Here is a 12560-nt window from a genome sequence, read left to right as displayed (position 1 = left end):
ATACTGAATCGAAGCACACTTGACATAGATTTATAGATAATGTAGGAGAATATATTACTGATTAATTTCTTTCTACTACCCATCTCAAATAAAAACTTTTGTTTTGCAGCGAAAAAACATTACGAACTTTTCCATCAACCCAATATTATGCAGCCTGCAAGATTATGTAGTTGTAAAAAAGTTCCTTAGACTCAGGATCCACTATAGTGTTGTGGTGCACAAACTGGCCAATGGCTTGCAATACAAACAAATGAACTGGACTGATAAGATGTAGCTCTGATTTAAGGCAATCCATGCCATTGTCAGAGAAATGCAGCATGCTCCACTTCTTGCCATGTATTAGTTCCATACTAGTGACAGTCCATGAATATTTTTTGTTTCTGTGAATTGGCACACTATAGAATTCTTATTCCCTACTTGTTACAGTGCATGATTGCCAATATCATGGAAGAATTTGAGGGGTTCTTACACTTACTTACTTATGGCTTTTAAGGAACCTGGAGGTTCATTGCCACTCTCACATAAGCCCGCCATCGGTCCCTATCCTGAGCAAGATTAATCCAGTCTCTACCATCATACTCCATCGCTCTCAAATCTATTTTAATATTCTCCCATCTAAGTCTCGGCCTCCCCAAAGGTCTTTTTCCCTCCGACCTCCCAACTAACACTCTATATGCATTTCTGGATTCGCCCATACGTGCTACATGCCCTGTGCATCTCAAACATCTGCATTTAATGTTCCTAATTATGTCAGGTGAAGAATACAATGCGTGCAGTTCTGTGTTGTGTAACTTTCTCCATTCTCCTGTAACTTCATCCGTTTTAGCCCCAAATATTTTCCTACGCACCTTATTCTCAAACACCCTTAACCTCTGTTCCTCAGAGAGAGTGTCCAAGTTTCACAACCATACAGAACAATCGGTAATATAACAGTTTTATGAACTCTTAACTTTCGGCTTTTTGACTGGTTGACAAAAGCTTCTTAACCGAATAATAACAGGCATTTCCCATATTTATTCTGCGTTTAATTTCCTCGCGACTTTCATTTATATTTGTTACTGTTGCTCTAAGATATTTGAATTTTTTCACCTCTTCAGAGGATAAATTTCCAATTTGTTATTTCCATTTTGTACAATGTTCTGGTCACAAGACATAATCATATACTCTGTAGAATAAGAATACCGAAAAAAAAAAACGAAAACAGCAAAAAATCGTGTGTGTACAGGTTGTTTTTTGGAGTCGGCAATTCATGTAGGAAGGCTTTTATGAAGTGTTGCTCTCTTCCGTGGTGTATTTATAAACTCAATGTTTCAGGTTTTCTTCAGCTGAATTGTTTCCCGAGTCTCCTGATACCGCAGAAAGAGTGTCTTCACCAACAAACACAATTGAAGAAATTGCAGACACTTTAGAAGTTGTATCATTGGATAATAAAAATACATTATTTAAAGAAATAAAGTTGTTGGAATGTCCAATCAATTGGGCAGAAGAACAACCTATAGAGGAAGATCCGGATACTATCATATACATAAAACTTGAAAAGATCGAAGAAATAGAAGAGGAAAGAGAGTTTCCTTGGAGTACATTTAATATGAAACTTGTCCTTTGTCATCAGTATTGTCGTAAAGAATCATATTCAAAAGCATTGGAGGCACTAAAATTCTGTGAAGAAGTTATTACATGTACAGATTCTAAAGGAATATACGAAGACTTTTATAACGCAACTAAAAATGGTCTCTTCCATGTCGTATTGTCATCCAAATGTTACATATGCTTTAAAATGGGTCGTCTGAGTGAGGTGAAGCAGTTACTTGGAAGAATTGATAAATATGAAAGTATGGACAATGCATGCAAAGCTGCGATTTGGGGTGTCCGAGGTGCTGTGTCTATGGAATGCGGGTATGAAGGAACCACGGTAAGTTCTTAGTTTTGTTAGATTGTGGATCTTGATTTTGACCAGGTTTGCAGATTGGCACAACCACCAGTTAGACTAGGAAGTAGAGATGGGTAAAAAAAGCTGGAACAGTTTATTTGGAACTGTTTCACACTTGAAACTGTTCCGTGAGTATTACATACTCCAACGATGCACATGGTTCCAAGAGATAAACAGTTCAATTTCTATACTTGTTTTTTTTTTTTTAAGATGGGACATGACAGGAGCGTTGCGATCGGAAAAACAACTCAATGTCACATAGCGTGGTAGGCCTGTTGCTATGGTAACAACGGCTGAGTTGCCAAACTTACTGTTCCCACGTGGTGAGTGCTTAATAGCTCTCTTGGCGACATTTATTGTGCACACAATGTTAGCATTGGCACGTTTCGTCTTTGATTCTCTGTCGATTTTTGTATCGTTTTCTTACTGCGTCAATTGTCGAATGTTTTAACGTCAGCCATCTTAACGACAATTGCTAGCTTCCATTCGCTGGCAGCATGGTATAGTAGGGAGCAGGAATATTGGCGGATGGAGGTATATCCCTACATACTAACCCAACCCACGTTCCACCCCTACTTTAGCTGTAAACGTTCTTCGAAGGGTCGCTTCCGAAACATCTTTCACTCCTCGCTACGTAACCTAAAATCTGTAACATCGAAATAGTGTTTATATATAAACACTGTCTGTGTGTCAGTATTTAGTGTAATTTCTGTGCGCAGCATTATAATTATTTCATTAAACAACAGCACATGTGAACACTTCATTTGTTATAATACAAACTACTGGTATACAATATGCGATATGATTTTATAACTACTATACTGATATCGAATAGCATTTGTATTTTGAGGTGAATGAACTAAGAAAATCATTTGAATTCATATCTTCCAAGTTCGACAGTCTTAGAGAGGAATTAGCGCACACAAGACATGAACTCAACTCCACGCAGGAGGAGATGAAGAGGCTAGTGCAAGAAAATGACCATCTCAAACAGGAAGTGAGTGATCTGCAGCATTACACACGCAGAGACAATATAATGCTATTTGGAGTTCCGGAGATCGATGAACAATCGACTTATGAAGTCATTAACCAAATATCGGAAGTCATAGGCGGTAATGAATTAGTGCAACATGATGTAAGCGTAGCACATCGCATACCATCCAGGCCAGGGAAGACGCATCCTATTGTCATCTGCTTCACAAAGAGTAGAAGTCGTGATGAATGGCTCCAGCTGTTCAGAAATTAGGCCAAAAATGATGGCAGCGGTCCTGGGATTGCGACAAAGAAAGTCAACAGGGACCTTCCGGCAGGAAGAATCACAGCAGGTGACCAACTGACAGCAGTGACCAGAGACCTTTTGAACAAGACAAGGGTTGCAAGAAAAGATGAAGGGCAGTCCTGTGAGCAAAATCACTGTTGTTGACGATGTAAATAATTTGTAAATAGTATTGTGTCGGTACCCAGGTTTTATTTTATATAATATAATTGACTTAACAATGGCTAGTAATACTACATTAAATGAAATCCATCAGTGCAAATTTAATAATAATATTAATAATAATAATAATGATAACAACACAATGGTTTTTAACGATTTACTTCACTGCAATGAGTATATTGCTAATATACTATCAGATCTTAAAATATTTCACTTAAACTTATAGTGACCTAATTCCTGTTTTCCTCATTCTCTTAATAACCAGAATTTCAATCATATTACGAAAATTTTAATTTGTTGTATTAACTAAAGTTTTTTTTTTAAGTATTCGTAAACACTATAAATAATTCCTTTTGCTTGGCTCTGCATATCCGCTCCCTTTCTAGACATGTCGCTCAACTAGGCACAGAAGCAATTCCATTGTTAGTATTGAAAATTACTGTTTGAATATGTACACAGTGAACAGACAACAGCTACGATGACTACTCCCTCAATACCCAACGATTGGCTTGCAAGCAACTACACCCGAACGCATCGACACACTGCCAGTCAGTCATCCCAATGGACAGGTCAGAAGAGAGGGGGTGGTACGTGCAAAGATGTGCTAAGTACGACCCGCCAATATCTTTGCTCCCTACTATAGTCTATATTGGCAACATGGCACTGTAGTTCCAAGCTCAGCCGCTTAACTGTCATGTCCCATCTTTCAAAAAAACAAGTATAAACAGTTTTCCTCTTCTTTGTTGTCTGCAAAGGCCACGTGTAGTGCTATCATTGACCTCCAATGGAAAGTAGATATAATATTATCCATGTTCCACACGGCCTTCGTGCAACAGTAGCCTATGTAGGACCGCTCAATTTAATTGTATGAATCAAATTCCCTAATAAATCTGTTATTAATTATTAGCTGTCCATTGAAAGAGAATATGTTCATGGTGCCCTGACATAGTGTTAATTATGAATATACCGCGAAAAATGTTATCGTTATTATACTATTTTACTATTTTTACTGAAATGGATTCATTTTGAATTGTAGTTATTTACTGTACCCTTAACAGTAACCTACGAAAAATGACTTTCGTTGTCATAATACACTGAACAGCTGATTTAAAGACGATTCAAGGGCTTTGAAACATGTTCCCGAAGCAGATGAGAAGTTGGAACAGTTGGCACTGATGTTGTAAACATATTCTTATGAAACTGTTATTTCGGAACAGCTTCGTTCATGAAACAGTTACAGTCGAAACTGTTTCTTAAAAAGAACAGTTTATCCCATCTCTACTAGGAAGCAGCTCGTAAGGTGGTTCTGAGATGAATGTGCAAGTGACAGACCATGCTATGGGGTGAGCAGTTTAAGTTTGTTAAAATTTTATTTTTTTAAATTTCGATTTATTAATATTTAATTGTTTTATTGAAATTTTTTATTAAATTATTATTTATTTGTAATTATGATGGAATTAGTAATTTTGTGATTGTATTAAATTAATACACTTAAACCAACAATAAAAATAAATAAATTTTAATACCCAAAAAAAAAAAAACATTAAAAATTTAATGATAAGGGCAAAAATCGTTGAAGTTTCTTCCTGTTTAACCGTAGCATCATTCTGTAACAGGTGTTTCGAGTGTGCAATTTCTGAGAGAGTTGTGACTTATTAGTTATATCGATTTTTATAGGGTATTATACAATTTCGAAAATATTTTAGCATGTGAAAAGTGGCAACTTTTGCATAGACAGGCAAGAGAAATAATATGATATAATATGATATATTTCGTCTCAGCACTTCTTTACATGTAATGGTGTACAAATCGTTAATATGGAAAAACGTAAGGAAGAATATAACAAAATGGAATGTAATAAAATAATAATAAAAAAGAAAAGAAATACGAAAATTAAATAAAGTTCAGGATAAAAAGGCTATGATAATGAATTAATCGGATGATAAAGAGAACAAAAAGGGGAAAGGAAGGAAAAAGAAATATATAGCCTATATTTTTACAAAAATATAGCAGAGAAAAGGGCTTATAACTGAAAGGAATCTAATTCAAAAAGTGCGATTTTAATTTATTTTTGAAACTAGACAATGTCCGACAGTCTCTGACATGTCGTGGTAGAGAGTTCCAGAGATGAGCTGCAGAGACTGTGAAAGATGAAGAGTAGAAGGATGTTCTGTGTTTAGGAATGGAGAGTGCGATATGGTGTTGTGATCGAGTATCTATTTCGTGATATGAGGACAAATGTTGAAAACGAGAAGCTAAGTAGCTAGGGTTAGAGGTTTGAAGAATATTGAAGAGTAAAGTGAGAGAGTGAATAGTTCTTCGCGCTTTGAGACGGACTCAGGACAGCATTAAAAAATAAGTGGATTGATCACTAACAGATTTTAGAGTTTAGAGACGATCTGGATCTGTGCTTTTCGACAGTCATGAAAATTATTCTCCTAAGAATATTTCTACTATAAAATTTTTATTCGCGAAAAATGCTTAGAAAAGTAAAATGACAAATTCAAGCAGAATATCTCGTGGCCAGGTATAATTCATGCCAGGACCCCGATATCGGGCCACGGCCTGGCAGTTGAGAAACATTGATCTAGATACTATTACACGCAGTATAAGTGCTTTGACAAAGTACGTAGTTCTTAACACTGAATTAATTTACTGATGTCTAAGATATTGATTTTTATCTTGCATTTCTTATAGGCTTCAGTTGGTTACCTGGAAAAGGCTCTAGATTTGGACCCTAAGCAGGGTGAATGGATGTTTCTTCTTGGAAAATGTCTTAGTCGTATTCGCCATCTTGAATATTATTGTGAAATACCAACTAAGGAATTAACCTTGCTAGAAAAGGCAGTCAAAATCACGCAGAATGCGTCATATATGGTTTTCTTAGCACAAGCTTATAGAGAAGCAGCATTCCGAATATTCCTTGCCAACAGGAAGAATATGGACGAGAAGCTAGAAGAATCCCTGAATTCCATGAATCAACGCTCATATAATCTTTACAGGCAAGTTTGACGCACTTATTTATAGTCTGGAATGCCATTTCAATAAAAGTACTAAATGTGTCATTTATTGTACTCATACGAAATACAGACACAACAGTGGTGAAGCTCATAAGAGGCTTTTGAGGCTTAGCCTACCCAAAAAATTTGAGTTATTAAGTTATTATACTTAGTAACAGTAGTCCGTAATAACTATGCATCGCAACACTTTGTTTCACTCCAACCCTTCCATATATTAACTTCACTGTTGGCAATCATTCTAGTATGGAGAGTTCAGTGCGAGGCTTGTGGCAGAAAGCCTCTAAAGGCATGGCTACGACCTTGACTCGCAAGCTTGAGAGGGAACCAGGGAGGAGATTTCGATTCACCACATCTCCGTACGAAACGAGGCTAGCCTTCCGTGACAATAATACGCCACACTATTGGTCTTCTATGAATGCGCTGTGTTGTTGAATGTTAGTTTAATCAAAAGTGCATGCATGTGTGTGTTACATATTAATTTTGTGCAAAATGGCTCGTACTGAGAGAACATTGAAGTCATTTGTAGAATTAAAAAGAGAAACTGTTTTTAAGTTCGACGTATGAAATAAAATGTGTTTACAAAGATAAGAGATCAACTCAACATATTAAAATAGCGGATGGAAGAAGACAAAATAAAATTTTACATTTCATCTTTCATTCTCTGTCCAGTTTTGTATTTTTTTTTTATCTTCGCGTCAGTTGTCAATGAATGTTTAATGTCAACAATCTAACGACAATTGCTAGCTCCCATTACCTAACAGCGTGGTAGTTCATATTGGCAACATAGTGCTGGAGTTCTAAACTCGGCCACTTAACTGTTTTGTCCATATTAAAGAAAAAAAAGAAAACAGGTATAATGTGGCCCTCTTTTCTATGTTGCCAACTGTTACAAGATATCACCAAAGCAGACACAATCACAATACTGAAACAGTAATAATATTTATGTATTTACGATTCATTGATCTAATATTAAAATGTATTTTGTCTGGCAACATGAAATCAATGTTTTGACTAAATAATTTACTATATTTTATGAGACCTAACTTGAAAATTTATTTTGTGCGAGATTGTGCGTATTTGCTTGTTTTCCGCACAGAACCAATACGCGGTAAGTGTGAAATACCACATTCAGTATTCCCAACGTAACACACATAACAATTTCCCTCTTCTTACCGCTTACGCGCGACATTAATTTTACTGCTTTAGGCTTTTAACATATTATTTTTAGAGACGTTTAACATAGTAATAATTATAAATTGGAAACTTACCACTGCAATTTTACCTAAATTGCAATGTTATTTATTGTTTTTAAATATTTGCAAAAATTAAGTAAAGTCTACTACTCCACGAAACTTATTGCATTCCTGATACAAGTAACATTAAGGAAGCCGTGAAAAAATCAACAAGATTCCAGATGCCGATGTTATTACTGCAATATGTTATATAAATAATATTGTTAAAATATTAAAATGAAAAATAAATCATTACATAACCTTACCGTTTGTTTTAAGTTCGCATTTATAGACTGGGGGGGGGGGGGAAGACAGACATATATCACGGCCTGCTGGAGTATAGTAAACACAGAAAACATTTTATAGCAACAATGTTAAAGAAAGATATTTTGGTGTTCCGAAGTTACCGTCATTATACAGAAACCAACATGGAGATTTCATTGCAACTAATTAGAAATTCGTCTTTCAGGTATGTAATAAACGATCTTCGCACAAAATAATGTACGATACACGAGCAGTATGTTTGTTTTCATGTTCTCGGAAATTAAAAAAGCTCAACTACGTTTCGCTTTATCAATCTTTTCCTCGACCATGAAAACGTCAACATACCGCTCTTGTAACGTATATTACTATTGTTTGACCACATGAAATGATTAGTACTAACTCCGAAAACCGAATACCACTTTAAAATATATGCTGTTTCTTTATAATTATTACTGTATTATGTATTAATATTAATATTATGAACCCTTAAGCAGTCGCATGGTGTGTTGTCAACACCCCAGTCACATATACGGAGCTGTTAATTACATATTGAGTAATCCTGTACTTCTGAAACTTTCAGTACCTTTCTTAGAATTGGTAAGGCAACAATAACTGTAAACATGTTTGAAATCAGACTTCGCATGCTCGAGATAATAACTGTTTAAGTTAGCAGTCATCAGTACAGTGCATTCTTGGGCTAGCATCTTGTACCCGCAGGTGTCTTACAGCACCAGCATGCATCTGTGATTGCTGGCGGGTATGTTTTCTCCTGCACGATGGTGTATATTGCGATACACTGCTTACACGTTACCAGTAGCGGCCGGTGATAGAAATCCTCGGTGAGGCCAGATGCAACTAGTTTAAGTGCCTCCAATAGGAAATGTTTATTTGTGATATTAATTATTATTGTTATTATATTATTATCATAATTACTGTATTATTATTATTATTATTATTATTATTATTATTATTAGTCTATTATTATTAGCCTACTATTGATGAAAAATAATGTCACTCACCAAATAAGCTGTTATGCTGTGAGTTTCAGTGATTGTTTCAGTGTGATGAAGCAACCCACATTATGTGTTGAAAATCCCCTCCTTTCTGTTCTTTTTATTTTTTTCCCTTGACAGCAACGAACAAGGCCAACAGAGAAGTTTATTTTACACCACATTACCACTTAACCATTTATGTTGCCCATACCAGGATGCAATAGAAACTCGTGTTTTAAGATTATCTGTCAGAAAAATTGTCAGCGATGTCGTAGGTATCTCGGTAGACTCTCTCTTTATTTAAAACTTCCTTTCTTTCAATATTATTTCTTCTTGAAAAAAGGACACTCTAACAATGAATTAACTACACCAGCATTATTTCTCGCATTTGTTTCTGTTTATATTTTCCTGAAATACATAACAACATTGGCCCAGATTCACTACTGTGCTATGAATTACAATAGTACAACACCCTCGCTTAAGTCATAAACTGAGACATAAGGGGAGGGAATAGTGTGGGTCTCTGAATGCCAAAGAGCTGGAATTTGTGTTATTTATGACCTATTTAGGAAGACAAGTCACCAATGCTATTCCCACCCCACTCTACCCTTGAGGCTGGCCCATGGATGTGAGGAGTGAAACCTGACCAGGCCACGAGGCCAGACGAATTGTGCCTCGGCTACAACGTTTTAAGCGCAAGCTCAAACCCCGCGAAAATACAGAAAATTCAGAAGACAGATCCGGCACGAACGATTCTGGCCTCAGGAAGAAATTTTACTGCAAAACAGGTCTATATACATCACAAGCCAGACCCGGCAAGAGCGATTCTGGCCTCAGGTGTAAATTTTACTGCAAAACAGGTCTATACACATCACAAAGTTTTAAAATGCTTCTACAGCGATGCTTCATTCAAATAACTAATACATTATATAAAAACACAAAATTTTTTTTCTGTTAAGCCAAGTGACTGAGGCCCGGCCTCACTTGCCTCAGTTAATCAGCCGCCACTGCACGTTACCGATTTCAGCCAGTGCTGACGACCACTGGTTTAAGTGATATGGGGGGTGATGCCAACACCTCATACTCCTATTGTAAATACTGACAGTGACTAAACTGACTGTACTTATGTAACAAATAATAACAATGGATGTAAGTAGTGACTGTACGCACAGAAAAATCAAGAAAGTGGTCTGGAAAGGAAGATAAAAAGTAAATTATGATTAGGAGTGATAGACATTCGAATATTACATGTGAACCAACACTGAAATATTACCATTATTGTACATTAATTATAACATTGTGATAAGTATTCAAATATTTCATATGTGTATGTATTTATTCACACTGCAATGGGTATATACCCGGTGGCAGTGGTAACTAATTACACTCAATAATGACAATAATAAACTTATTAATTAAAAATACAATTAATAATAATACTAATAATTAATACTAATAATAATAATAATAATAATAATAACAACAACAACAACAACAACAGGGAATATACTAAATTAAATGAAACGATCACTTAAAATAACATTTGAAATATTCTAATTTGTATCTTAAAACTAAGATCGAACTAAAACCCACGAGTATATGTTCATATCTGCACAAGTACCTTTCAACATTACACTCATTTCGCTGTCAACTCACTCAATGCACTGGAACTACTACACATTTCACTGATTCTATCCTGATTTCACTAACACTTCAAAAACATTTCACTGTTCAAATTCTTTGCACTGCCACTATAAACTATAAAGCTTCACTGATAGGAACACGTTTCACTTACACAGCATACTTCACTGACACAACATAATTCTTCACTGATACAACACTTCAATAACAACATATCATTTACACTCTTTAAATACTGTGTATAATTACCGTCTATTAGTAAGGTCCTTAAGCCTATTTTTAAATACATTTTTGGTTGTTGGTAAAGCCTTTAGTAAGTCTGCAGGTAAAGCATTCCAGTCCCTGATAGTACGATTGAGAAAAGAAAACTTTCCAGTGTCCGTCCTCTGCCTTCTTTCCCTCAATTTAGTTTTATAAATAAAAAAAGACCGATATTTTATATATAATTGATTAAATGGCGATCTTACTCGTGTTAATTATTTAAGCATGTGCGGCTTACAGCTGTTTCAGTGCTACTTGACACCATCCTCAGAGCCTTCTGTGTCTCGGTGTCATCTCAACTTCGCTGCCTGTTGTGTGGGTGTGTTCGTGTGATGAAGAGTTGTGTCAAATAGTGTGTTCCGAAACAGCTGTAAGCCGCACATGCTTACATAGTTAACACGAGTAAGATCGCCATTTAATCAATTATTTATATTCAAATACATTTCTGAAAAAGCTCGTAAAAAATTCTCCCTTCTAAAAAGACTAGCAGGAAAGAAATGGGGATGCTCTAGGAATACTTTGAACATTACATACAAAATGTTTATACAGCCAGTGCTGACATACTGCGGAGAAATTTTAATTACTTCACCTTTCATAAACGACATAGAATATGTTCAAAACCAAGCTCTCAGACTCATTACTGGTGGAATCAAAACAACGGAAATAGATTCTATGAGATTCCTCACTAATATTAACAGCATCAAAATGACAATCGAAGAAAAAGCACTGATTCAATATGAAAAACTTATCAGATTACCAGGTAACAATTGGCATTCATACAGTCCTCTTTGTAGATTGAAAACTCAAAAAACTTTCATATCCATGGTTCAAGAATTAAAACAGAAAATCAATATCCCGAATTTAAAAGAAAACTTACAAATTAAACCAAACCCTTTAACTCTATTAAATATAGAATATAATCTAAATTTAACAGAAGAAATACTGAAATCAGAAGTAAACACTGAAATGCTGAAACAATTGTCTTTAGAGACAATTAATATTAGGTACCCTCCACAAAACTGGCTTCATTTATACACCGACGGATCCTTGATCTCCAGAGAACAAGGTGCCGATGCAGGTGTTACGTGCTGTCTCTTCTCACTTTATAGATCTCTTGGATATGGAACAACAAGTTTTGATGGTGAAATCATTGCAATAAGTGAATGTCTCGGAATCTTCTATGCCACATCAATAAATTTAGGAATGCAGTTATATTGTCCGACTCCAAAACAGCTATTCTATCAATCGTCTCTAAACACACACCATCTCAAACAGCAGAAATAACTAAAATGCTCTCTCAATTAATATCACTCAATAAAAGAGTTGTGTTCCAATGGATACCATCCCTTTGTGGAATCCTGGGAAACGAGAATGCGGATGCTTTAGCAAAGAAGGACAGCACTGCTACTTACAGACCTGTTACTAAATCTACGTATTACTCTGTGAAAAGATTTATGAAATCTACATACTTAGACTTCAACAAACAAAATTTGGTAACTCAATCCCAAGGGAAAAAATGGAACTCTCTGCATCAAAATCCACAGTTAATTCCCGATTTACCACGAAAATCGTCTGTAGCTGCATTTATATTGGCAACAGGCCATGATTGTTTTGCCAAACACCTGCATAGAATTGGAATATATCAGTCCCCTAACTGCCCATTGTGCAACTCAAACCAAGAAATGGATTCGGAACACCTCAAAATCTGTGCTTCAGTGGCTGGTCATGATAATATTTTTGAAAAATATTGGAGTGCAAGAGGTCAAATGACTTCATTGTCAA

General features: G+C 35.7%; 1 protein-coding gene across 3 annotated transcripts in view; it reads left to right on the top strand.

Annotated features, from left to right (window-relative positions):
* LOC138694291 (uncharacterized) overlaps positions 1-12560 on the top strand; it is a 44472-nt gene that overhangs the window by 11508 nt on the left and 20404 nt on the right. For all 3 annotated transcript variants that reach the window (XM_069817832.1, XM_069817851.1, XM_069817842.1), the window contains 2 exons: positions 1315-1912; positions 6066-6370. In XM_069817832.1, coding sequence (XP_069673933.1) covers positions 1315-1912; positions 6066-6370 — 903 coding nt within the window. The remainder of the gene's footprint in view (positions 1-1314; positions 1913-6065; positions 6371-12560) is intronic.

Source organism: Periplaneta americana, chromosome 1 (genome assembly GCF_040183065.1).
Source record: "Periplaneta americana isolate PAMFEO1 chromosome 1, P.americana_PAMFEO1_priV1, whole genome shotgun sequence".
In the NCBI taxonomy this organism is placed as follows: Eukaryota; Metazoa; Arthropoda; class Insecta; order Blattodea; family Blattidae; genus Periplaneta; species Periplaneta americana.
The sequence above is the reverse complement of the archived record's forward strand: the minus strand, read 5'-3'. Positions and strand labels throughout refer to the sequence as shown.